This window comes from Alligator sinensis, unplaced genomic scaffold (assembly GCF_000455745.1).
Source record: "Alligator sinensis unplaced genomic scaffold, ASM45574v1 scaffold872_2, whole genome shotgun sequence".
Lineage (NCBI taxonomy): Eukaryota > Metazoa > Chordata > Crocodylia > Alligatoridae > Alligator > Alligator sinensis.
In genome coordinates this window covers 246343-273005 of record NW_005842132.1, presented here as the reverse complement: position 1 = coordinate 273005, position 26663 = coordinate 246343, and the positions used below count along the sequence as shown (strand labels likewise).

Sequence of the window (26663 nt, the reverse complement as noted above, 5' to 3'; positions counted from 1 at the left end):
CATTGGATGGGCCCTTGGAACCGTGGTTTAAAGTGTCTCTGAAAATGCTGTAACCTCCTGTAGGAAACACCCTTGAATTGCTTTCCATCACTAGTAAATGCAACCTACAGCAAGGTGACAGCTCCTGAATCCCTCCTGAGAGCCTGCGATGACTGCACAGGGTGAATTCCTTTCTGCTCTCTTTCCACCAGAAACGAAAGCCATTTTGTTATTTCATCAGAGCCTACTACAGGCATTCTTTGAAGTGACTGGCCTAAGTTACTGCTGGGAACAGGTCGTTGGACAGGCTACTGTTCTGATTAAGTGCAGCAATCCCTTGTTTCGCTTCCCAGACTAGCGGGGGTTAGGGGACCAAGCTCTCAGGGCCAAAGAGAATGGAGCTCCTCTGTGCATCTGATTTGAATTAGGAAAAGCTATTCTGAAGTAAAACTGGTTTCTGTCCTTGCATGGAAAGAGACAGCTCGCTGTGTTAGTGTGAAGGCAGGGCAGAGTGGCACCACAGAGACTTCAACCGAAGCTGAAGTATGCCATTGCCTATGAAAGCTTATGCCTCTCTGAACAGTGAGTCCAGCGGGACATAACCGGGAGCATCACAGTTAATAGGTGAACAGAACCATCTGCCGCTGGCAGGTGGAGTCAGTGATCTTTCCACTACCAATCTCCATCTCACGCACCCACTACGCACACAAAGATGTTGGAGAATGGTCTAAACTTGACAATGAGCAATTCTTAAAAAGCAGAATAACCCTGAAGATGCACAAATGGAAAGGTTGACCAGTGTCTCAGGAAGAAGTCTGATGCTGTATTCAGGGAAACAATCCATGGGAGAAGAGCTAAAAACAGGCTTGAGAGATTTAACTGGAAGGGTGAGGAGGAGATGCTCGGAGTAAGAAGCTATTCAGCTGTAGTATAAGCTCAGGTAGGCCAGTCGGTTCCGATGTTTCCTGAATTCTTTATCTGTAATGAACTAAAGTTAAAAAAAATAAAATATTGAGATACATCAGCATTCTTAAAACACTATGTTATGAAATAGCACTGAAAGCAATAAGCAAATTTACAAAGCCTCAGCCCGAGTCCTTAGGGGACCTCTACCAGCTGAGCTACAAGGTTAACTATTAGTTGTGGTTAGCAGTGGTAGGTTGTTATCCTTTACATGGAAGAGTCAATAAAAGGCAAGGTGCACATATCATGCATGCATTTCCTCTGGGATTACCCTACCCTATGTAACCTAATGTACTTTCCCCAGGTGTATTTTTTATTAGTTAGTCCATGCATATCTTAATGACAACTGCATTAGCAGTTCCTGCTTCCTTCCCTTGCTTCTAAGCTCTTGAGGGCTTGGATGTCTAGAATTTTTCCTCTTGTTTTTGCACGCAGCGTATGCAGCATGGTGTACAGTTTTTTTATATCATACAAGTACTGGGAAACAAGTCTACCTGCTCCATACAGATTTGGGGAATTTCAAAATGGTCCCATTTCATTGTGGGATAAAACAAATTAAAAAAAAAAATTAGGATGGAGAGAGACACTAGAATAAACCAATAACTTGGGAAGGCACTCATTTGGGGTGGGGGGACTCGGGGCTAGGGCCTGTGCTGAGTCTCCCTCATTTTGACCAGAAACCCCATCCTGGACTTAAGAAACCTCCTGATGACAGTCATTAAAAAATGATATATTCTCACAAACGGTGTCACTAGTGTCAGCATTCCCTCACTGAGTTCCTGCGTACAGAGGTATGTATGCAAGCTACCGGGGAAAGGATAAGGAAGGTCGGCATTCATCCGACTATCCATATGATTTCCTCTGTCTGATAACCTGATCAACCACGTCTTTTATCTCAAGTGCAGAGAGTAGCTCCCGAATGCTGTACCTCCGTTCTCAAAGTCCTCTGCTCTGGCACTGGTACTAACGACCAATCTGGGGAGCCAAACTTCATGGGCCAAGTGATTTTCTTGTGTGGCTGCTTGTCTGCTTCATAAGTTCCTGGTCTGAAAGAAGATGGATGCAAAACACATCTCATTTTAGCAGTCGAGTTTACACTTTGAAGAGAAGTGCCATGTGAATCCCTTGGCAGATTTGCATATAACCTGCTTTAGGAAATCTCGAGTAGCCATGAGGAAGTCCCTGGATATATCCCTCCTTTTATATATTTAACCCAATCTTTTAGGCAGGCTCAGTAAATCTCATTTCAATTTCATTTGGACATTTCAAATGCTTCAATAAAAGGGGATCCCTGCAGCAAATCCATAGTGGGAAGATGTTTGCAGATGATGATTTTAAAGTCACATGTGAAAACAATGGCCCACAAAAGAATGATGTGTGAAATGCATGAGAGAGGATCTGTTTGGTGCTATGAACATTTTCACTGTCTAAATAGAGTCTAAATAATCATATTTAAAAAATCAAAGAGTTTCTTCAGAGATTGCAGATACAAACCTGACAAAGGCTTGCTTGGTCCATGGCAATATGTAAGCCTGTTAGTTTTAATTTTCATCCTTTTCTGTTGCACTGTGCTTCTGTTTCCAGGAGTGGTTTTTTTTTCAGTTCACCATAACCTTACTATTTGTTTTTTGTGTGAACATGGGTAGTTCATAACTCTTCAGGGAGAGTGAATCATAAGACACAAACCTACCACATAGAACTGGTGCCCTCCATAATGCTCCATCGATAGACTTTAATGCTAATAGGGAACATCTATTCTGATCCCAATCTGGACTGGAGTTTTACTGACCTGTGCCAAAATGTGGAGTAGCTTAGTCCTGTGGTTGGACCAACACTTACATTTTATTTTATGAAAGAAAGAATTTGAGTCTGCTTCTCCTCTGCTTTGCACTTTGTGCATTTCATTTATACTGGGGTAAAAGAGGGAGCAAAATGCCAGAACTGGAGCACTTTGCATACATTTCAGTGATCAATTTAGGTTTAAAAAACTCCAGTAAGTGAAAAGCAAAGGGACATCAGACGCTTAACATTTAAACTCAGGTTTTTAGCAATCCATTGATTGGGCCTTTATGCTACGTTCTCTGCTGAAGATTGATAAGGGTTTCACTTCAGCAGTTTTCTTTCAGAGTAAGTCGGGTTGATTTATCCTTTCTTGGCGTTATTAGAACCTCACAAGGAGAGGTTCTCCTGTACCTTCCAAGGGTGGTTTTCAAAGTTATAAAGGGCAGTGAGGAACCTGCATGCTCGCATGATTGTGCCTTTGAAAATGTCCTTGTTTAGGTCTATGCTGGGTTTTTTTTAACCTTGTTACTAATGGAATGAGAAACCGATTTACTGTACCCAGGGAAAAGTTCTCTATCCAGGATCTTCTTTGGGAATCGTGGTGTCTTGATAGAAAAGGGGGCATACGCAGGCTGAAACTTTCGGGGTTTGCTCCACGATGACTGGTATGCTCCAGGGTCGGGATGCTTGCTCTATTTAGAAGGGATCAAATGATTAAAAACAAATGAACAAGAACACCCTAAAATGTTACTGCAATAAAATTCTGTACTGTGATAAAAATTGGACAGACATACCTCTGGCTGTTGCTGTGCAATTACAGCGCCCGTGTGTTTTAGCCAGCCCAAAGCACTGACAGCATAGTGTTGAAGGAAAATAGAGAAAGCTTGACTTACCTTGGAATCTGGTGCGAAACGTAGGGATGTCCTTGCTCCTATCACATAACCCTTGTTGCTCTCAGGTTTACGAGTCAAGGAGTACACCATGGTATTTTTCTGTGCATGAAAGGTAGATGTGTGCTCACTCAGTACCATTCAAGCCTAATTCATATGCATTGGGATCTTGGGCCATTGGCTACTAAAGTAAAGCTAAAAGCTCAGTACCATTCCAGATACCATCCACGTTTGTATGTGACCAGCCAGAGCTCTAACCACGGTTAGTCTTTTTCATAAAGGGAAGGCCTCTTTCTAATTCTCTTACTTGCAGGAGCAAGGATGGTCTTGCCACTACAGCATCTGAGTGGCACGCTGGAGAGATCTGGGTTTAGTGCCTGGCTGTGGCACAGACTGACAGAGGGGAGGTGCAAGGCTTACCCTATTTCCAGTTTAAAAAAAAGAGGACACCTGTTGGGGGGCAATGATATGCCTGTGCCCTACCACTCCCAAGTCACAGCCCCCCACTGCCAGCCCTGCTGCCCTTCACTCCCGACCCACAGTACCCCGCCCCCAGATCATGCTGGTGCCTCTTACTCCCGACCTGCAGCCTCCCCCTTCCCTGCTGATACCCCTCACTCCAGCCCCACAACCCCCTGGCACTGCCTGTGCCCCGTGCTCCTCACCCACAGTCCCCCACCTCCCTGGTGCCCCTCACTCCTAAGCCACAGCCCCCCAGCCCTGCCGGTGCCCCTCACTCCTTACCCACAGCCCCCTGCCACACCCAGCTCTGCTGCCCCCAAAGCCCGCTCCCCCCCACACCTCCTTCCCCTGCTGGAGGGGCAGGCACCTCCCCTGCCTTCCCGCCCTGCTGCCTTCCAGCCCCTGGATACCTTAGGTACTCACTCCCCTTGCACACCCATCCCCCCCACACAGACACCCACACCCCCACAGTCCCCAGCCCTGGCCCTCCAATCCTCCCAACCCCCCAACAGACTCCCCTGCCTGCAGGTGTCAGGGTGACACGGAGATGCACATGATGCCCCTGCCTTCAATCCCCTCCCACCACTCACCCCAGCCCCAAGCAGCTCCCTGCTGGGGCAAGCCCACAACTGCCGGGTAAAAAAACTGATGCTGAGCAGAGGCAAAGCAACATCCTGGACACTTGATATTTTAAAAATCCATCCGGACAGATACGGGAGGACCCAAAAAGAGGACATGTCTGGGAGAACTCAGACATATGATAACTGTAGAGGTGATGTCATTTCTTTGCATGCCTCAGTTTCCTTATCTGTAAAATGGGAAAAATAGTCCTGCCTTTGGTTTTTCTTGAGTGAACTTTTCAGGAACAAATGAGAACTGTGCAAGCTTTGATCCCATTGTTTTTCATTAACACTTGCTCAGATTCATCTGGGAAGCCCATTAGGTGTCTGTCTACATCCTAGTGCAGGTCTGAAGGGACTCCGGAAAATTGGATTTTGGCTCCTAGGTCACTTCACAAATGATACTCTTGTCTGTTTGGACAGTGCGTCTTCCAGGCTGGGAAGTCCCTCACTAAGCAGAGGTACAGTGCCAAGACCCAGAGACCCACAGTCGACTCACCTCATCGCTTTTGTAACAGCCTGGCCCCCGCCAGGGCTCTCCTCTGATGGGCACCAGATGGTTCCCCAGCCTGTCTCGAGCATAGTGAAGGGGGAAAATATTCCTGTCCTGACATGATCCAAAGGAGTTCCGCTTCTGCACATCTACAGGGGACAGGAAGAGCGAGGACGTGCATTAGAGTAAGGCCATGGGCACCTGCTGCAGCGCACAGGCAGCGATTTGTCCTTGGTGCTGGCCTGGTACCTCCCCTTCTTCCCCAGGGAGCAAACACCTCAGAATCCCCCAGCTAAGGCAGGGCATACGTCCTGCTTCTGGCTATTCCTTTGGGGTTTGTATTCGGGGTTGGGCAGGCACCGCTTGCCTTGGCTGCCGCCTGGGGTTGCATGTGCATCCCTGCCCAGCCTGGGGGACCACCCAGCGCGGCCATGCCCAGCTCTGCAACACCCAGCTCCTACTCACCTGTCAGCTCCCACTCCCAGATCATGCTGCCAGCTGTGTGTATGCATGGTTGCCATGGATGTGTGGGGGCGTGGCTTTGATGTGATGTCATCCTGGAGCTTTCAAGAGGCGGTCACTGCAGCGATGCCACAAGTCCTGTGAAAGGAAGGCTTGGTGCAGGCAGTTGCTTGTAGGGGATACGGGAGGACCCAAAAAGAGGACATGTCTGGGAGAACTCAGACATATGATAACTGTAGAGGTGATGTCATTTCTTTGCATGCCTCAGTTTCCTTATCTGTAAAATGGGAAAAATAGTCCTGCCTTTGGTTTTTCTTGAGTGAACTTTTCAGGAACAAATGAGAACTGTGCAAGCTTTGATCCCATTGTTTTTCATTAACACTTGCTCAGATTCATCTGGGAAGCCCATTAGGTGTCTGTCTACATCCTAGTGCAGGTCTGAAGGGACTCCGGAAAATTGGATTTTGGCTCCTAGGTCACTTCACAAATGATACTCTTGTCTGTTTGGACAGTGCGTCTTCCAGGCTGGGAAGTCCCTCACTAAGCAGAGGTACAGTGCCAAGACCCAGAGACCCACAGTCGACTCACCTCATCGCTTTTGTAACAGCCTGGCCCCCGCCAGGGCTCTCCTCTGATGGGCACCAGATGGTTCCCCAGCCTGTCTCGAGCATAGTGAAGGGGGAAAATATTCCTGTCCTGACATGATCCAAAGGAGTTCCGCTTCTGCACATCTACAGGGGACAGGAAGAGCGAGGACGTGCATTAGAGTAAGGCCATGGGCACCTGCTGCAGCGCACAGGCAGCGATTTGTCCTTGGTGCTGGCCTGGTACCTCCCCTTCTTCCCCAGGGAGCAAACACCTCAGAATCCCCCAGCTAAGGCAGGGCATACGTCCTGCTTCTGGCTATTCCTTTGGGGTTTGTATTCGGGGTTGGGCAGGCACCGCTTGCCTTGGCTGCCGCCTGGGGTTGCATGTGCATCCCTGCCCAGCCTGGGGGACCACCCAGCGCGGCCATGCCCAGCTCTGCAACACCCAGCTCCTACTCACCTGTCAGCTCCCACTCCCAGATCATGCTGCCAGCTGTGTGTATGCATGGTTGCCATGGATGTGTGGGGGCGTGGCTTTGATGTGATGTCATCCTGGAGCTTTCAAGAGGCGGTCACTGCAGCGATGCCACAAGTCCTGTGAAAGGAAGGCTTGGTGCAGGCAGTTGCTTGTAGGGCAATGGCAATGGCAATGGCAATGGCAATGGCTCTCCCAGGGCTTCCTCTTGAGCTCTTGCTTTTGCAGCTGCAGCGGCTGATCCTGCCACCCCCTGCACCTGGCACTGCACAGTTCCTGCTGGTGTGGAGATACTAGCACACCCATGGGATGAGCTGCTTTGCCCCTTGACGCAGCCGTCCCAACCTCTTGCACTGCCCCAAGCCATCAGGGGTCCTGATAGTCCTGTGTTTCATGTAGAGGGGCTCTGACTCATCTCCAGGGAACAGATTGTTGCACTGTGCTAGGGATGGGCATGGCTAGTGGGGGGGGGCATAAGTCTTGTGGGGGCCCATTGTCTTCCCCTAATTGCTCCTGCCTGCTCTAGCTCACACACACACACTCACTCCACTCCCTAACAGTTTAATTAACCTCACCTTGTCTGATCATCTCAACGGGCCTTTCACTAGCCCAGGTGAGCAGACTGCTGAACTTGCAGCTCTGTTTGTTCACAAGTCCCCTTGCACCCACTGTTTATTCAGCCACTGCCTGCTGCTGAGAAAGGAGGCTCTGCAAGTGGGATGTAGATGAGACTGTTATAGCTTTGCTTGGACCTGTTTCAGGTGAGCCTCAGATGTACAATTGCACAGGGCGTAGTTGATGGGCAGGGGATAGTGCAAGTCTGATCTTGAAAGGGGGGGAAAAAATTCAGTGTCCAGGGAAAGTACAAAATCAGATGAGAAGAGTTTTCAGCCAGATGAGCCTTCAGCAAGAGCATCAGAGCTTTGAAGGGGGGTGATTTCTTTTAGTTTTTTTCCCCAAGTTAAAATGAAAACTGTGCAGACAGCTTGCTTGCATGGAAAGAGAGTGTCTCAGACCAGCTCTGGTCACAATGTGCTATATTGCACTCATGACTAGGCTCTTTCCAAAGCATTTACTCTACAAATAGCCAAACGTTGCAATTTATTAATGAATGTTGTACATATTCAGGGATGGACTTTAGCATGCTTTGTTTGCTGATCATTGAATCGCATACTATAGCTGGATTTAAAGATAATCAACCAACAAAGATGTAGCGCTAAAGATAGGAGAGATGAAACATTATGTGTCGGGGCACTAAAGGGAGGCAGTATGTGGTCTGGGAGACATTTCCTACCTTTGCACAGGGTTGTTCAATTGGTGGGTGCATTGTTGGCAGGTTCTTTGAGTTTCTTCTAATGTAACAATTATTGTCCACTGATGTAGGCCAAGTGCTAGGTTAGCTGGACCAAACGGCTTGTTTTAGTATGGTAAATCTGCTGTTCAGGACATACTTCATTGCAGTGCAGAATAAGTGCCATGTAAGGCACAACTATATCCAGATTAATTTTGCAGAATAGAGCTGCGCCTACAGAAGTCTGGAACATGGCTGCACAGTTCCCATAGGAATAAGCTTGTGCACTGGCACAGTAATAAGCATGGATTAACTGGTAAAAAGAATCAGGCTGGCCATGACTTCCCTGCAAAATGATCCAATTGAATCTCTCTCTTCATGTTATACTGTCTGCTTCCCCTCTATAACACAGCCACCATATCGCCAAAGAGACCTGAATGGAGAGCTGGTGGATTGATAGTGGTGGACCTCTCTATCCTTCCCTCGTAGTACAGTAGACACCCTTTTCTACCTCTCTAGCAAATACTCCTGAAACTGTGGAAAGTGGAGACCTAAGAGAGTAGTGTACAATATAAACACCAACTTTGCAGTGCACAGGTTCTCATACTGCAGTGCTTATACATCAAACAGCCCTAATTAAAATGTATGTGCATTACAGCTTGAGTGATTTATTAATGGATTGATCTGTTGACTCTTACTAGAGAGAATGTATAGAGCAGATATCATCATTAGAGTGCGATGGTTGATACAAGGGAAACCAGAGATTATCCTGAACTCAGTAACTTGGTTGATGCTCTGCTTTATTCACAATTCTCCTTGAAGTCAAAGGGTAGTTGTGACTGACTTCAGTGACTGATGTAGTTAGCAATGTTAGTCTGAAGTCAGTTGACTTCAAGGACTGGCTACCATGGGATGAGGAATAGGCTATGAGTAAGTGCTGTAAGTGGGGTTTGCTGGTTCAAATTATAAATGGGTTAGTGGGGGAATACACAGAATTTAATGCCAGTCACTGCCCCTGGAGCCCAAAGAAATCCCAGATGAGTTAACAAACCACAGTGTGCACAGCTATTGATTTTGCAGATTATTTTATTTCATCCTTACTACTTGCTATAATCTCAATCGGATTAGAACAGTTAATTAGTTATCTCACAATCCTGATCCACTCATGCCCAGGTGCAGCAGGAGCAGCTGGCATCAAAGACAAGACCGGCCTGGCAATGCTGGAGATAGGTTTGCCCATTCAAGCACTGGTAGAAGCTGTTCTGGTCACTTTGGTCTGGGTAAAGGCCGTTAGCCCTGCCAGCGCAAAAGCCACTGCCACCAGAGCTCCCGCTGCCACTGCTGCTGCCACTTCCGCTGCTGGGAGCCTGAGTGACTGGAGGAAGGGGCTGAGCAGGGGCTGAGCAGCCTGAAATAAAAGCAGATAATGTTCAGGAGTCCTCGGTTCACTCTTAATTGTTCTTGGTTTGGGATGATCATAAAACCATAGGGAACCAGGACTGGAAGGGACCTCCATAGGTCATCTAGTCCAATCCCCTGCCTGAGGCAGGATCATCCCTATCCAAACCATCCTATACACCCTCCGCTTGTCTCTAAATACCCCCCGCTCCCACCCCCAGGCAACCACAGTACCAACTATTTGTGCACAGATTGAGATCCAAGTCCTGAATGTCAGCTCCTGATTTCATGCTCCTCAAAGTTGGGCTAAACTCAGATTCTGGTTCCTGGTCATCCAGTATAAAGAGGAACACACAGGCTCTGGCATTCGGATGTAGATGCAGACTCATGTTCATGATCCAGACTCTTCCCAACATTTATCCGGACAACAGATCTTTGTTCGGGTCAATCTCCAGTGGCTTTCACAGAGATTTTTTTTTTTACCAGCGATGCATCTGGACTCTCAAAGTCCTACACAACTACACCTGAGGCCAGATCACCAGCAGCCACTTCATTTCCAGTCCTAGGATCTCGTGTAATTCTAATAATGCCACTTTGCTGTGCTGCTCTCAAGGTCCATGACAATCCCTTACCAATGTGCCCTGCCCCTGACCTGTGACAATTCCTGTTTTCATAAACCTACATTTTCCACCTGGCTCTGCTAGAGCCCTAGATAGTCTCTTGTGTCTATCTTGTTACTCCTGACAGTGTGGCTATTATGGGTGCACTGCATCAGGTTGGAAACAACATTTATACACTTCTTCTCACTTTCTCTTTATCATCTAGGTCTCGGGAAATGTGGTGAATTTTCTAATACTCACCAGAGCTCTGCAGTCCCAGGCTGTTCTTCAGGGTGGTGATCAAGGGGTATTTGCCCTGGCCACAGAAACTGCCAGTAAAGTCATCCAGGTCAAGGGTCCAAACCATAGCGCCTCCAAAGTTGTTCTTCTTCAACCAATCAACCTGTTAGGTGCCAGGACAGAAGCCAACATCAGTCTAGACAGTACTGTAAAATGAGCTGAAATAGCTCTGGTTAGATTGCTGTGAAGAGTCAAGACTTACCTTGATCTGAAAGCTCTTCTGGTTGTCATAGCCCAACCACTCATTGCCGCTGTAAGCGTAGGGCACATCCTGAGGGGTGTCCCAAGCCTGGGTGGCTCCGTTCTTCAGGAAGGTGCAGATCTAAGAAAAGGGGAAGATGTGATGTTTTAAGAAATGCCTTGTAAAGTACAGCAATTTCCAACCATTACAGTTGCTTTGATTTACTCAGCAGATCTCATGTTAGAACCGTGGTCAATGCCTGTGTGATCTGGTGGAGCACATACCTCATAGTAAGCCAGGAAGCCGGTTTGCTTTGTGTACGGTCCAGCAGGCCCAGGTCCTGATGTCGGAGCACCAACGGCAGTGTTGGAGGGGTTGCTCAGGAGGTAGGTGTGTCCGTAGGTTGGGAATCCAACAACGAGCTTCTCAGCGGGCGCACCATTGCTCTTCCAGTAGTTCATAGCATACTCCTGGAAAACAACAGGTGAATCAAGGCCTCCCCAGAGATTTGTCAGCTGAAACATCAGTGCCCACCACTGTGCATTTCTCCAAGCTTTCTTCGTTGTAGACTTTACTGGTCTCTGTCCCCAAGGTCTCAAGATGCACTTACCACATTGTAGTAGATGTAGCTGCCTTGGTCAGCAGGTCCTTGGTAGAGAGGGCTGTTCTCTCCAGTGTATCCTTCCCAAGAGCCATGGAAGTCATATGTCATCACATGGAAGTAGTCAAGGTACCTGTGGGGGAGCAGTGTGAACATCCATCCACAGTGCATTTTGAATCTCTGGCTCCCTGGGGTGATGCAGGTCATGTTCCCACTTCCTGCATGCATGGCTTCTTCACCATCTCTTTTGCATGACATGGGTGCCCCTCTTTGGGTCTTGTACATGCCAGTGATAGACTGAGATTGAAATCTGAGTCCTGAGGAGTGCTTAAAGCCAGGTGGTAATGCATGGATCAAGTATCTAACCCTTCAGACGAAGTGCATAGACAAGACTGTGGACAACCCAATGACTTCCAGTGTCTGGATGGAGATCCTTGTGTTGCTGTCTCCCTTATTTATTTTTTGAACTAGACTGTGCCTATCACACACAAAGCAGAATTCTGCCTCCTAATAGTCACAATGCTTATAAAAACAGGTTAAATTCTGGCCTACATACCAGTGGTAAGGTACTGCTATGCTTTGGGTTTGCTATTAGGGATGAGAAGTGGCCAGCTTTTCTAAAAGCACACCATGGGAAAGCACAGTACTCACTGGCCCAGCTCAGCAATCTGGTAGCCACCCTGAATGTTGGAAAGCCCTCCAGCAACAGCAGCAGTGATCAGGAGTCTTGGTTTGTTAACTTGCTTGGCTTCCTGCTCGAAGGCTTCCAGTATTTCCTAAGGAAAGGCAAGGAAACACTTAGCTGTTGGAAACCCCCAGACTGAGACTCCCGCACTCTGACTCATATGACCCGGACTCCCTTCCCCTAGCTCCAGTTCACATTCTTGAGGACCTGCGCAACCTTTCCAACCAAAAGAAAGCTGTCTGCATGCAGGGAGATGAGCTGGAGTGGGGAGGAACTCAGGACATTTGACTGCCCACGGGAGGAAGTTTTTTATCCCTCCACTGAAGGAGGCTCTTCATTGAAGACTGTCCCAAAATTATGCTGGTCAATGCTTTCAGCTATCTTAGGTTGAGCATCCCATATTTTGGCCCAGCCAGCATACATATTGGCTGGGGATATATATATATTGTATCACAGTGAATTATGCTGCCCTGAACTTAAAGCAATACCTTTCCTTCTGGTACTCGCATGAAAAGGAGACATGTCTCTTATCTGAAATCAGCAGATTTCTTTGACTCCAGATTATTTCTGATCTAGCCAGCAACGGGTTTCGTGCCTGCTGTGCATTATCTAGTTGGTCATTCCCGATGATTGTCCAGCTAGTAGCAATCCCTCAGCAAACATCTAGTTTCCTCAATACCTTAATCAGCACGGTGAAGAGTTGCTTGTCCTGAGCTGGGCTGCCTCTGGCGCCAGGGTATTCCCAGTCAATGTCCAGCCCATCAAAATCATACTGGCGCAGGAATTTGATAGCGGAGTTAATGAAGGTCTGGCGGTTGGCAGAACTGGCCACCATGGCTGAGAATCTAGGGAAGCAGGGGAGATGAGAGTCAGGGGAAGTGGCTGCTGGTTGTTTCCTGCAGTCGCAGCCATAGGAGGATGCAGCCAGGGGAAGGGGATGGTTTGGCCTTACTTTGCTGTTCCAAAATTCCAGCCTCCGATGGACAGGAGAGTCTTCAGGTTGGAGTTCCTAGAAAGGAAGGATAAAGCACGGTGTGACATTTATATGGTTGTATAGTTTGTTTGGATGTTACAAATTGAAAGGTTTTCTTTGGATAGGTTTTTTGTCTGGCAGGAAAAGCATTAATGGCTGAATTGCAGAGGGGTTGAGTGTAGCCTGGATAATTGTACTATTTTCTCGGCATGCTCCTGAGACCTCCGGCTCTTTCTAGAGTTGGGGGGTGGAGTTGGAAGGAGATGTATGCCACAGAACTGAAGGATGCACGTGCCCATGTGTGCCTGCGTGCCTGAGTGCCTGCCAGGCTGCTGGATCCAGGGGAGCCTGCCGGTGTGAAGCCCCAAGAGTGGAGACAGAGAGTCTGCCACGTGGGGACTGCAGCAGAGAAGCCCAGAGCAGTGGGGCAGAGGTAACCTCTGGGGGAAGCAGAGAAGCTGAGACCTCTGGGGAAGAGGAGGAGCTCACTGCAGAGATGGTGAGGACTGTTGCCTGCCACTGGAACTACCTGTGGGCTGTAAAGTAAGCCCTAGCCAGGAGTGAGAGTGAAAAGTGCTAGGAGATAGCGTGTTTTATATCTTTATATTATAGTCTGTCTTTCCCAGCTCCGTTGCTGTGTTTTCCCTAATTATTAAAGTGTGGGTTTATTTTATTCCTATATTTAGTGTCCTGTAACTGGGTATCTCACTTACATGGAATTTGTACCTTCATGGCATTGGATGACTTGGGGTCCCATCACACATGGGTTTCAGAGTTAATAGATTCATAGATTGTAAGGCTGGAAGGGACCTCGGAAGATCATCGGGTCCAGCCCCCTGCACCAAGCAGGAAAGATAACTGGGGGGCAGGTGACCCCAGTAAGGTGACTGTCTAGTCTCCTCTTGAAGATGTATCAGCTTCTTTTGCATCTCATTGGATGGACCAACATAAATGACTACTCTTGTGCTGCCCTTAAAAACATGACTTACTACCCTCTTTAGACTCTTCCCTGGTTATGTTGGCATGTGGGACAAGGCAAGACTAGCTCACTTGAGTGCATGGTGGATCAGTACTGGTGCCCTGATGTACTCTCTTCTTTTCTGCCTCTCTCTCCAACCTCCTGGTGGAGACAGCTCCCATGGTAGATAGGATTGCTATGTACAGGAGAGCTGTTTGTTTTGTGACTTAATAACTTGTAAGAAGCAGGATATTGGATTCCCCTTTACTTTAGATACCTACTGGTTTTTCAGGCCATTGAAGGATTGGTAAAGGGTCACGTCATTCCACTCGATGGTTGTGATCTCATTGTTGGTCATTCCAGCAAAGGCATAGAGCAGGTGAGTACACAGGCATGGGTCAATGTCCTTTGGGAAGTATTTCCCTGAGCCTTGTCTGTATTGGCCCCAGTTGGAGAAATAGCATGAAAGCACATAGGCAGAGCCTGCAGAGAAGAGCGGGAGGGAAGTTTGATGTGAAAATCCAAATAAAATAATAGCCTCCATCTCTTTAAAAACCTGGTGTGCATTCCCCTACCTTTACTCAAGAGGGAATAAATACCAGTTGGACCCAAGCACTTGATTTTCACGGTCCTGTTTTTTTGGACTCAGAGATAATGCTCATGACCTGGGTTGTATGACAAATTCATTAAACTAATATGGACATGGTTTAGAGGAGCTGGTACTACCTGACCTGTGCAATGTTTCTTTATGTTCCAAGAAATCCCTAATAGTTTAACATGGGTGTTTCATCCATTATGGGCACATCTACATGTGCCCTAGGACACTGTTGTTATTGCACCATCATTTAGAAACCTTTTGGAAGTACTAAAAGATGGTGCAGGAACTGCCCATACTGCACCGTGCCACCAGCAGATGGTGACTTTTAGCCACCTCATTGCTGTAACGATGCGCTATACTGAGTGCATTGCTATGGCAACATAGCTGCGGCATCATGGTTTTTGCCCACAGACGCTACGTCGCCATAGTGTGTTGTTACGGTGACGTAGCGTCACGTGTAGATGCACCTAGTGAGTTGGCAATCCAAGGAAATGTTTTATTTAATTTTTCTTCTACTTTTTTACTTTATTAAACATTTGACTTGAGACACCTATTGCATAAACTAAGACTCGTGCTTTACAATTTGTTCAGCTCTACCGCATGTCTGAGAGTCAGAAAATGCAGTCTATATTTCTTTCCAAATGGTAGATTACTTGTGTTGGTTCTGCAATACAATACAGAAATGACTGAAGCCATCGGAGATTTTTAAAAGCCCTTTCTAGTTTGTCGGTGATACTCATTTCTTGGATTACTTTATCTTGAACTTAGGAGGAAAATATTCAGTACTCTAGTGCCTTATAAAAAGCATATGACTTGTCTGGGGTTTTAGTACCAATTTTCCATACCAGAAATACTTTACCTCTAAAAATAGCATGGAGTCAATTGAAAAATGTTTGCCTTTAGAAAGGTCTGTCTGTCTATGCTTCTGTCTATGTAATCATATTATAAGTTCTTTAAAAGAATGAACTAAAATATTATTATAAAATGAGATTTGTATGTGAATAGGAGCACATACCTATTTGTGCATTCAACAGGAACACCAAACCTTTAGAGAGAAAGAGAATAATTAGAACATTAAACCTGGAAATATGCAACTCTCTAGTGATGCCAACTCACACAATATCTCATGCACGGTGGGATACCATGGTAGTGAGCATATTGATTCTTTTTTTTTTATGGCAAATGCAGCTTTTGTGTCGTCATGTCCTGCTACTGTATTTCACAATTTAGCAATCGCTGGACACGCACTGAGACTGCTCCTTTAATGATAATAGGATTCTTGGGGCCAATATCCCTGTCTTCAAAAACAATAATTCTTATTTTGTCTGGGTTTTTTTTAGATTTACCATAATCGAGGAAGTTTATAGAAGGCTCTTCGCCCTCTAATAATAATATGCTAACCACTCCTTCTAAATGTCTGCCGATTAATGAATAAAAGACACGTAGCAGGGGTGTTGGTTGTAGCCGTGTTGGTCTAAGGACATAGGCAGGCAAGGCTCTTTGGGTAGATGTGATATCGTTCATTAGACCAACTAAATAGTTGGAAAAATGTTCTTTGCAAGTTTTCGAGCACAAACGCCCTTCTTCAGGCATTGGGAGACTGCTGCTGTTCTGAGTTCTCCAAGGTAGAAAAGAAGCTAGAGTAACTCTTTACATGCATACTTGCTGGGATCCTTTGACCCCAGCTGACTTCCTGCCCTTGGGGAAGCGGGGCTGGACTCAATGATCTCCCAAGATCCCTTCCAGCCCTAATGTCTGTGAAATCTATGAAAGCTGTGACATTTTGAAAGACGTTATACTAAGATTAGATGGTTTAAAGTAGTAGTAAAAAAAATGAAGTTCTGGGGCAGTAAAAAGGGTGTGTGAATTTGCATGCCATTTGGCATAGCGCCATCCTTGAAAAATAATAAAAAATCCAAGGATTTCAAAATGTAACGTTTTTCAAATTGTCTTTTCAAACTGATCTTCTACTTTGAAATCGAACAAGTTTTAAATCACAAACGCCTGAAAACAAAATGAAATATTTTGGTGAGATAAACCAAAAACAATTTTTTTATTTCAAGTCACCCCAAAATAATTTTTGTTTAGCTATTTTTGGCTTTGGCCTCTAAGCTAAAAAAAATCCATTTTCCACATAGCACTGCTCAGAAACCAGTATAAGAAAGTTGCAGAGCTGAACTTACCAGTGAGAAGGATCAGCTTCGCCATCTTTGCCCGTGTGCTGATCCAGTGCTGCCTCTTTCTGATTTTTATACCTTATGCTTCCCTTGCTTGCGTGTTTTTTTTCCATATCACAAAGGACATGTGAAGATTGCAGTATTTGATGAAGATAAGCATCATATAACACACTAAAAACTACATGCAGGTACAATGGACCTGCTTACGAACCCAGGTCAAAGAAAACAGTGTTATCAATCTTTCTACTTAAGGTGTAGCTGGGCCACAGGTAGAAATGGGTTGTAACGATAGTGTCATTTGGGAAGTTGGTTCTGCTGATAGGTTTAGTGTTATGTTATAGATTGCAGAGTAATGTATGTGTTTGCTATATAAACTGCTCATTGTGATGCTATGTGTACAGTGGTGGCAAATGCATAATATAATGGGCTTCGACAAGGATTTGGTCACCTTCGTGAAGGGAGGTTGTTATGATTCGAGGAGGAAACCTGGATAGGAGTGCTACTGGCAGGACTTCAGCTAATCAGGTGGTAGAGAAATGAGTTGCCATAGCCATGTGCATATCCTGGAATTGGATGATGCTTTTCTAATGAAGCCTAGAACTAAGAAGGACTCACGGGACAAGAGCAAACAGTCCTCCCACAGGATCATCAAACCTTGGGGAAGCCTGGGCTTGACTGTCACAAGACAACAGTAAAAAAGACCTTTTTAAGTTGATCTGAGATTTGCTTTCAGTAATCACAGCCATAAAATGCTATTCCAGCTCAGTGAAGGCCGTCGTGAAGAGTGAAGTGGCTTAGCGCATTTGAGGATCCAAGGCTTGGGGTCTCTTCCTCTGCTCAGTTGGACTGCGCAAGGCCAGAATAACTTCAGTGAAATCAAGGGAGCCACCTTCCTGCCAAACTGGTGGAAAGCCTAGATGAATGAGGCCCTTGCTATCCAGACCTAGGGTTTGTCTTTAGGCTAAATATGCCAGAAAGTCTTGTTTTGAAATAAATATGTTCCTGAGCCTGCTTTGGATGTGGCAGGGCAAAGTAAAAGTGAATGGTATGCCGTTCTGCCGACACAGTTCAGTGTTATTTTTGAAAGCCAGCTACTAGCAATGAGAGGGGACCATTCAGGGAAGGCACTAACGAGAAAGAAACATGATGATGATGCTACACATATTCTCCTTCCTCATCACACGTGTGCTGAATGTAGTGCTCTCTAGGTCCCTACACATTGCAGCCTGCTCCTAGACAGGATAAAGTCACCTCATAGCAGAAACTGAAGCACTCCATCCTTGCTCTTGCTGTTCCAAGCAGCCAGAATGCATTTTTCATGTGAAACTGTCCCTGAAAAATGCTCATTTTGAATGACTGAACACCAGGTGAATCCAGGTAGAATTGGTCAGCTTGTTGTGTCTAAGAAAACCTGAAAAAATCCCCTGGAAATGTTTTTAATATTTCATGTTGATGCGTTTCACAATGGTGCGGATGTTTTATGTTGTAAGAATGTGGGTTTTTAAAAATGAAAATGTGTCTAAGCGTGCTATAAATATGGTTAGAAAGTGTTAAAAATGAAAAGCTTAATTGGAGAGTGAATTTTGTTCTTTAGCTTTTTGTTTCAGTGGGAAAATTCCAATTTTTCTTTTTGGTTGCCGTGAAGCATGGATTATTTGCAGAGCTCTAATTGGACATATTTACTTATATTTGTGAAAATGATGGTGGAAAAATATAGTCTGGAAACACTGAAGCTCTATGGCAAGAAACATTTTATAGTTTCTGTTAGAAGGAAAGGAAGAAGAATTACCACCAGGTAACCTAGACTACGTCCATGAGACCCTGAGGAGCAAATACCAAGGTCATTTCAAAGTAGCTTGCATCTCATACCACTCGAGAGTAGATTAATATGACCTAGGTGATCCTCTGGAATTATTTTTATATAGTGGATGAGATATGGCAGAGCATTAAAGAAAGCAGAGCTCTCTGGAAAAAAAATTCCATCATGTTCCTTGAGTGATATGATAACAAAAGCAGTGCAAAGGACATTGGAAAATCTCAGCCTTAATGACCTTAGTTGTTTCATAGAGGTACTTTCATATTGTTGTTGAGAAGATTGCAGTGGAGGAGTCAAGGTAGCCAGTCTGCGTGCTATTGCTCCTGCTATAAAAAGGATTAGAAATGAGTAGCGTTGGCTCCCATAATGGGGTTCACTAGTGCAGAGCACAAATGAGCCAGTGGTTGAATTTCCAGATCCAGATGAAGATCTCTGCTGCCCCATCCAAGAAGGAGACACTAATATCATCTGTTTTGGAAATGACACGACATAGGGAATTCCTGTCCAGTAGGGCTGTGCAAAATTTCACCACCAGTTTTGCTGTTTTGACCTGTTTTGAGGTCGAAGCAGCAAAATCGAAATGGAACAAGATATGGTCAAAACAGCCTCGAAACAAAACGAGGCAAGTCAAAATGTTTCCCCTTTTCACCCGTAGGTTATAATGGGGAAGGTCAAAAACAGTCTATAACTTTGTCATTTCTGACCAGATTTGGATAAAACTTGCAGAAATGGTAGCCCCTTCTGAGGGCATAAAGCAGGCCAAGTTTCAAGAAGATCGGTGGAGGGGTTCAGGGGGGAACTGGCATGCTTTGTGGCCTGAGCAGGGGCCACCACCCCTGCAGTTTTCAGCCTGTTGCACCTTAACACACACAGTGTCACCCGTGTCACGAGTTTTGCCTGTCAGCAGCTTGACGTGCAGTTCTCCCCAAACCCCTGCACCTATCACCTTGAAACTTGGCAGGCTTTGTGGCCTCCGCAGGGGCCACTACCCCTGCAGTTTTGACCCCACTGTGGCTCAACACACATACGTGTGACATGAGTTCTGCTTTCAGGATTTTGGGGTGCAGTTTCTCTGAACCCCCTGTACCTATCGCCTTGAAACTTGGCAGGCTCGGTGACCTCAGTAGGGGTACCATCCCTGCAGTTTTAACCTCACTATGGCTTAACACATACAAGTGACATGAGATTTTCTCTCAAGACTTTGGGGTGCAGTTTCTCTGAACTCCCTCCATCTATCTTCTTGATACTTGGCACGCTTTATGCGCTCAGAAGGGGCTACCATTTCTGCAAGTTTTGTCCAAATCTGGCCAGAAACAGAAAGCTATAGCCTCTCTTGACCTTTCCCATTATATCCTATGGGCGAAACGTCGAAACAGGGTTGAAACGGCAAAATGTTTCGACGGAACGAAATGGAACAGCCGTTTTGACTTGAAACTCAAGCCAAAACAAAACACTTTTCTGTCAAAATGTCGAAACGCTGGTTGAAACGAAATGCTTCCATTTCACACAGCCTTACTGTCCAGCTGTTCATCCACTGTCACCCCCAAGTCTTTTTCAGCATGCTGTTTCTTGGGGTAATCCCTCCCCCGGGACATCTGGCCTGCACTCTGTTTCTGGACACGTTACGCTGGGAAACATACTGCTTGCTTGTGCCCAGCTCATCAAGCAGTCTACATCAGTGGTCTGTCTTGCTTGTTACCGCTCTCCCAGTTTTTGTGTTGTCTACAAACTTTATCAATAAGAGTTTTATACTTTCTTCCAGACCCTTGATTCAAATAGTAAGTAGCCGAACCCAGGGCCGGATTGACACTTTAGTGGGCCCTAGGCAAACTCGTGGGCCCCCAGGTGAAGATGAAATCTTTCTTACTTTTTTTTCCACTCAATAATTATAATATGTAAAATATGCACAACTTTGTCACTTAGGCAAACAAGGTACATGCCCAGGGCCCTATGCGTTAATTCAGCCCTGGCTGAACCAATCACTGTGGGACCCCGCTACAGACTCAGCCACTCCATGATGATTTCTCTTGCTGAGACCAATTGGATTTAAAGCCACTTAATGCACGATGGAGTGATTTTCTATCATTCCAGGTTCTTAATCAAAATGTCACATGGTACCAATATTACTGCTTTACAGAGATCTTAAAGGTTTAGCATCAACAGTATAAACTTACCAACTAAACTTGTTATCTTATTAAAAAAACACTTGAAATTGAGCTCTGGACCTGAATGTTGTGGGTCCCGTTTCTGTTGGTTTGTAAGCTCTTCAAGGCAAGAGCTAAGAGTGTGTTCCTCAGTCTAATCCTTCAAGTGGAATTAATCTGTGTATCTCCACTGAAGTCAACGGGGTTATGACCACTCATACTTAGCTAAGGCTATTCCACATGGTGGTCTATAAGTAATAAAGCAAAATCAGCTGGTGACTTGACCAGGTTCATTTGTTTCCCCATCAATTAACTCTCCCAATACCAACATCTTCCAGCTGGTAGAGTTGCCATAGCCATGTGCGTATACTGGGATTGGATGATGCTTTTCTAATGAAGCCTAGAGCGAAGAGGAACTCCTAGGACAAGAGCCAAATGGTCCCCCCACAGGATTATCAAACCTTGGGGGAGCCTGGGCCTGACTGTCACAAGACAACAGTAAAAAAAATACCCTTTTCAAATTGATCTGAGATTTGCTTTCAGTTTTCAAGACCACCTGCAACCTTAGCTCTGGTAGGAAACCCATGTAATGCAAAATCAAAGACAGGGTTTCCCCTGGAGTTCTTTGGAGCAAGAAAACTGAGTTTAGTTTCTCTGGGTTCCACTGTCACATGTATCAGTGTTGTTCATATCAAGACTGTGATGTCTTGCCATATTACAGCATACCAGCAGGAGAACAAGGTGATTTATTGCCAGCTAGGTTAGGAGGATAGCCTGAGTCTTAAGAGACCCAGGTTCTGTCCCCTGCTGTACTGTGGATTGCTATGAAATAGCAGACATGTCACTTAGGGCCAGAAAGTCCCAGGTAGGACTTAGGTACAGTTTAGGTGCTTAAGTCACAAAATGACCTCTGTTGGCCCTGAAAAGTTTCCCAGACACTAGAACTTCAGTTTCTGTATATATGTACCCAGCAATCACCATAGTTAGGATAATAACTATGAGGAGGCTATTCCTCAGTGCTATTACTTGGGACATAGTAGTGCTGTTTAAAATCAACTCCTTGGACTGTGGTGCTCCTGCTGACAATCATTCATCATTGTAAAGACACTGCTTCTGTATCGCTGCATACTGCTATTGTTCACAGGCTCCCAAAGAGAAGTCTGCATAGGTCAGTAGTTGTGCTCCTGGCAAGTGGTGGGTCATAGAGACCCAACTAGAAAATGACTGAACAGTGGGGCTCATCCCCAAGAGACATGGATGCACATGCTGGTGACTGGAAAGAGCTGCACTCTGGGGACTGGAAAAGGTTCGCTCCAGGAAAAGGAGTGGCCACACATCCAGGGACCACCACAGACTTTTAAGCCCGTTATGCTGTGCTCAGGGACAGGGAAGCCAGTGGGATTAGTCACTAAATTGACAATATCCCACAATTGCCTAGTAATACTTAATTGAGCTTGGGTTTAGGTTCCAGGTCTCTTGGGAACTCTCACTCTTGAATTAGGATGTGGAATCCAAATCCCCTCAGGCCTGAAGCTACTGATGTTCAGTGGTTAAATCCAGGTCTACCCTTTTCCAAGTGTAACCTCCACCAAAGCACACAGCACTGTGGTAGAAGGGAGCAATGAAACCCAGATGAATAAGAAGACCACAAGGTAAACAGCTGCTGATTTTGCTGAATGCTTTATTTTATTTTCTATTTACTCTAATCTCAGTCAGATTGGACCGGTTACTTTTTTTATCCCTGCTCTGTTCATGCCCAGTTGCAGCAGGAGCAGCTGGTATCAAAAACGAGACCAGCGCTGCAGTTCTCTTGGAAGGTTTCCCCATTCACGCAGTTGTAGAAGCTGTTCTTGTTGGTGGGGTCTGGGTAGAGGCCACTGGCTTTGCCGACACAGAAGCCACTGCCTCCAGAGCCGCTGCCTGGGTTTCCACCAGAGCTGCCACTGCCGCTGCCGCTGCCGCTACCGCTGGCACTAGTACTGGGAGGCTTGGTGACCGGAGGAAGGGGCTGAGCTGGGGGCTTGCAGGCTGAAAGAAAAGGAGACATGGTTTAACCTTAGTCGGGCCATGTTTGTGCTTGGTTCAAGAGAGCTGGTCTATCCGTGTGTGAACCTAACTGGATATCTACCTAACTTCCCACAGACCTATCTGTGCATACATGGATAACTAAGCCACTGATTTTAATTCCTAAATTTGTACTGCCTAAGGTCTGAATAAGTTCAGATCTAGGTTTCTGACTCTTGGAATCATATATAAATAGGGTAGATGGGGCTGCAAGAGGGAATCTAGTCCAACCCCCCGTTCAAGACAGTTTCTTCTCTGTTTAGTAGGAAGATCCACCATAATGATGAATCCAGGCTACGGTGTTCAGATCTGGATCCTGTGTCAAGTCCTAAGCATCCAAAAGCTTATTCAGAGGCAGATCTTTGCCTCTGGCTGGGCTCTAGCTAAGGTTTCCACAGGGAGTCTTTAACATCCATGCTCTGATGTTCAATTCAGTCGCAGTGCTCTTTAGCACTACATCTCAGTGCTGATCTGCAATGACTCCAATCCTAAATCCCCACCCACATTACACTATTATAACCTCTCAGCTCTGCGGGAGGACAAACTCCTTGTATGCTAATCTCAGCTCTTTCAAACCCAGCATTTCTCTGCCAGTTCATCTCTGTCCTCACCTGCACCACGTTCTATGCGCCAATCCCGTGTCCTCCACACAGTTCAACTGGGGCGTCTCAGCCTTGACTCAGCTCTGTGAGCTCCTATCTAATCCTAATCATGTTGAGCTACAAAATGTTCTTAATTTTTGACAATATCTCATAAAAATAAAAAATGTGTCACCTGATACTTAACTGAATTTGACCTGAGCTGTGTCTCAGAGGATGAAAAGTTTTTTGGAGTGATTCTCTCATGCCATGTAAAGACTGACTTTACACCTAAGCGTCTGACATGTGCACAGAGAAGCTGGATAGAAGGGCTCTAAAATAAAGAGCTTTGGATGCTCCCTGATTTAATTTACTATTCTTGAGTATGTGGTGGTCATGGGTCCCACTGTATCAGATTGAGAAGAACATTTATACACCTCTTCTTGCCCTTCATTTCTTATCTAGATCTTGGGAGAATCCTGTAATTCCTGGAGCTACTCACTAGAGCTCTGCAGTCCCAGACCGGTCTTCAGGGTGGTGATCAAGGGGTATTTGCCCTCGCCGCAGAAAGTGCCAGTGAAGTCATCCAGGTCAAGGGACCAAACCACAGCACCTCCAAATCCGCTCTTCTTCAGCCATTCAATCTGTTAAGTGCCAGGACAGAAGCCAACATGAGTCCAGACAGTACTGTAAAATGAGCTGAAATAGCTCTGGTTAGATTACTGCAGAGAGTCCAGACTTACCTTGATCTCAAAGCTCTTCTGGTTGTCATAGCCCAACCACTCATCACCCTTGTAAGCATAGGGCACATCCTGAGGGGTGTACCAAACCTGGGTGGCTCCATTCTTCAGGAAGGTGCAGATCTAAGAAAAGGGGAAGGCATGAGGATTTAAGACGTGATATGTAAAGCACAACTTCAACCCATTACACCTCCTGTGAGGTCTCTGTGGGTGTTTGCGGTTCATTGTTGATGGAGCACACACCTCATAGTAAGCCAGGAAGCCAGACTGTCTTGTGTATGGTCCAGCAGGCCCAGGTCCATTTATTGGGGCGCCAACGGCGGTGTTGGAGGCATCTCTCAGCATGAAGGTGTGTCCGTAGGTTGGGAATCCAACAACGAGCTTCTCAGCGGGGGCACCATTGCTCTTCCAGTAGTTCATAGCATAGTCCTGTAAAACAACAGGTGAGTCCAGACCTCTGCAGAGATTTGTCCAATGACACACCAGAGCTCACCCCTCTGTATGTCTTCAGGGCTGCCTCATTGCAACCTCTATTGGTCCGAGTCCCCAAGCTCTCAAGATGCACTTACCACATTGAAGTAGACATAGCTGCCTTTGTCAGCTGGTCCTTGGTAGAGAGGGCTGTTCTCTCCAGTGAATCCTTCCCAAGAGCCATGGAAGTCATATGTCATCACATGGAAGTAGTCAAGGTACCTGTTGGGGAGCAGTGTGAATATCAATCTCCAGTTCTTTTTAACCCTTGGAACAGCTCATTGCCCCTTTAGTGCTGTCTCTATGGGGTAATACAGGTCATACTCCCACTTCCTGCTTTCTGGAGTCCTGCATGCACATCTTCCTCACCAAGCTTCCCGCGTAACAACTTTGTCCTCCTCTGGGCTTTGGACACCCCTGCAATGGGCTGAGATTTAAACTCTAGTGCTGAGGAATGCTACAACCAGGTGGTAGAGCACAGATCTTCACAGGGACAGTGCACCGACAAGACCAGGGGCTAGATCTGTCCCATCTCGCATCAGAGATGCACTCTTGCCTTCTACTAGATGACAGTGTTATAAAACCAGGTTGAATTCTGGCCTATGGGCCCATGCTGTGGAGATGCTATGCACCTGGTATTTGTTGTTCATGGAGAAAAGTGCACAGTATTACTAGAAGGCAGATGACACCACCATGTGAAAGCAGAGTACTCACTGGCCCAGCTCAGCAATCTGGTAGCCAGCCTCGATGTTGGAAAGCCCTGCAGCAACAGCAGCGGTGACCAGGAGTCTTGGTTTGTTAACTTTCTTGGCTTCTTGCTCGAAGGCTTCCAGCAATTCCTAAGGAAAGGCAAGGACACACTTAGCTGTTGGAAACCCCCAGACTGAGACTCCTGCACCCTGACCTTTCTAAATAGAGGGGGCTCAGGCAGCCTGGACTCCCTTCCCCTATCTCCAATTCACATTCTTGAGGACCTGCACAACCTTTCCAACCAAAAGAAAGCTGTCTGCATGCAGGGAGATGAGCTGGAGTGGGGAGGAACTCGGGACATTTGATTGCCCACGGGAGGAAGCTTTTTAGCCCTCCACTGATGAAACTCCATATATATATATATATATATATATTGTATCATAGTGAATTATGCTGCCCTGAAATTGAGGCGATACCTTTCCTGCTGGTACTCGCATGAAAAGGAGGTAGGTTTCTTATCTGAAATCAGCAGATTTCTTTGACTCCAGGTTATTTCTGATCTAGCCAGCAAAGGGTTTTTTGCCTGCTGTGGGTTATGTAGTTGGCCATTCCAAGTGATCTTCCAACTGGCGACCCCTCAGCAAATACTTAGTTTCCTCCTTACCTTAACCAGCACGGTGAAGAGTTCCTTGTCCACAGAAGGGCTGCCTCTGGAGCCAGGGTATTCCCAGTCAATGTCCAGCCCATCAAATTCATACTCGCGCAGGAAACTGATAACGGAGTTAATGAAGGTCTGGCGGTTGGCAGAACTGGCCACCATGGCTGTGAATCTAGGGAAGCAGGGGAGACGAGAGTCAGGGGAAGTGGCTGCTGGTTGTTTCCTGCAGTCGCAGCCATAGGAGGATGCAACCAGGGGAAGGGGATGGTTTGGGCTTACGGTGCTGTTCCAAAATTCCAGCCTCCGATGGACAGGAGAGTCTTCAGCTCGGAGTTCCTGGAAAAGAAGCGTAAAGCATGAGTTTCCGAGCAAAATAAATATATCAGAGCCTCTTTTGCATCTCATTGGATGGACTGATACAAATGATTACATTCATGCGGCACTTAAAATGTAGTGCCTGTACTACCCACCTTGGACTGTATTCCCCTTCGTTATGTGGCACGAGGGCAAAGCTAGCTGTAATTTTAAGTGCATAGTCACTCAATGCAGGTAACCTGATGTACTCTCATCTTCACTGTCTGCCCCTTCTTGCTTTTCATGGAGAAAAGCTCTTGCTCTAGACTTGCAAGCTGTGTTTGGCAGGAAGGGGCAGAGAGATGTATTGTGCACAGTGCTTTAGCTTTGGCTCATTATGGTACAGGAAGAGATGAACTCCAGTGATCAGTAGGTGGGTAGTATTAGTCTGTACAGGAGAGCTGTTTTTTTTAATTTTTAACTTGTAGTTGGAAGCAGGGCAATGGATTCCCCTCTATTCTAGATACCTACTGGTTTTTCAGGTCATTGAAAGATTTGTAAAGGGTCACGTCATTCCACTCGATGGTTGCAATCTCATTGTTGGTCATTCCAGCAAAGGCATAGAGCAGGTGAGTACACAGGCATGGGTCAATGTCCTTTGGGAAGTATTTCCCTGGGCTAGGTCTATATTGGCCCCAGTTGGTGAAATAGCATGAAAGCACATAGGCAGAGCC

At 46.1% G+C, this 26663-nt stretch overlaps 3 protein-coding genes across 4 annotated transcripts in view; all 3 read right to left on the bottom strand.

Moving 5' to 3' along the window:
- Positions 1-102: 102 nt before the first annotated feature.
- On the bottom strand, positions 103-6870 carry PIFO (primary cilia formation). 2 transcript variants are annotated; one of them, XM_014520580.2, is made up of 6 exons: positions 6699-6870; positions 6240-6382; positions 3618-3716; positions 3283-3416; positions 1871-1988; positions 103-967 (listed from the first exon to the last, which is right to left on the bottom strand). In XM_014520580.2, the coding sequence occupies exons 1-6, from the start codon at positions 6787-6789 to the stop codon at positions 899-901; spliced, it is 654 nt and encodes a 217-aa protein (XP_014376066.1). In that variant the 5' UTR covers positions 6790-6870; the 3' UTR covers positions 103-898. The 2 variants fall into 2 exon arrangements, with proteins under 2 accessions (XP_014376066.1, XP_006025094.1); XM_006025032.2 differs by lacking the exons at positions 6240-6382; positions 6699-6870 and adding exons at positions 5196-5338; positions 5655-5799.
- A 2297-nt stretch (positions 6871-9167) lies between these two features.
- Positions 9168-16505, bottom strand: LOC102383454 (acidic mammalian chitinase-like). Its single transcript, XM_006025028.1, has 11 exons — positions 16481-16505; positions 15313-15342; positions 13981-14182; positions 12721-12777; positions 12448-12613; positions 11735-11859; positions 11093-11216; positions 10767-10952; positions 10504-10623; positions 10263-10404; positions 9168-9412 (listed from the first exon to the last, which is right to left on the bottom strand). The coding sequence occupies exons 1-11, from the start codon at positions 16503-16505 to the stop codon at positions 9168-9170; spliced, it is 1422 nt and encodes a 473-aa protein (XP_006025090.1).
- A 5679-nt stretch (positions 16506-22184) lies between these two features.
- The window catches only part of LOC102383704 (acidic mammalian chitinase), a 7090-nt gene continuing 2611 nt past the window's right edge, over positions 22185-26663 (bottom strand). The window contains exons 3-11 of the mRNA XM_006025029.1: positions 26461-26663; positions 25915-25971; positions 25642-25807; positions 25002-25126; positions 24386-24509; positions 24060-24245; positions 23820-23939; positions 23579-23720; positions 22185-22462 (exon numbers count right to left, since the gene is read on the bottom strand). Coding sequence (XP_006025091.1) covers positions 22185-22462; positions 23579-23720; positions 23820-23939; positions 24060-24245; positions 24386-24509; positions 25002-25126; positions 25642-25807; positions 25915-25971; positions 26461-26663 — 1401 coding nt within the window. The remainder of the gene's footprint in view (positions 22463-23578; positions 23721-23819; positions 23940-24059; positions 24246-24385; positions 24510-25001; positions 25127-25641; positions 25808-25914; positions 25972-26460) is intronic.

Excerpts from the sequence above, each read along its gene's own strand:
- PIFO (XM_014520580.2), bottom strand. The coding sequence starts at position 6,789 with ATGACATCACATCAAAGCCACGCCCCCACACATCCATGGCAACCATGC. Across the intron at positions 3,417-3,617 it reads GTTTCGCACCAGATTCCAAG|AGCAAGCATCCCGACCCTGG; the intron begins GTAAGTCAAGCT and ends CCTTCTAAATAG. Across the intron at positions 1,989-3,282 it reads GATAGAGAACTTTTCCCTGG|ACCAGGAACTTATGAAGCAG; the intron begins GTACAGTAAATC and ends ATCTTCTTTCAG.
- LOC102383454 (XM_006025028.1), bottom strand. The coding sequence starts at position 16,505 with ATGGCGAAGCTGATCCTTCTCACTG. Across the intron at positions 10,953-11,092 it reads GCTACATCTACTACAATGTG|GAGTATGCTATGAACTACTG; the intron begins GTAAGTGCATCT and ends GTTGTTTTCCAG. Across the intron at positions 10,624-10,766 it reads GCTTCCTGGCTTACTATGAG|ATCTGCACCTTCCTGAAGAA; the intron begins GTATGTGCTCCA and ends CCCTTTTCTTAG.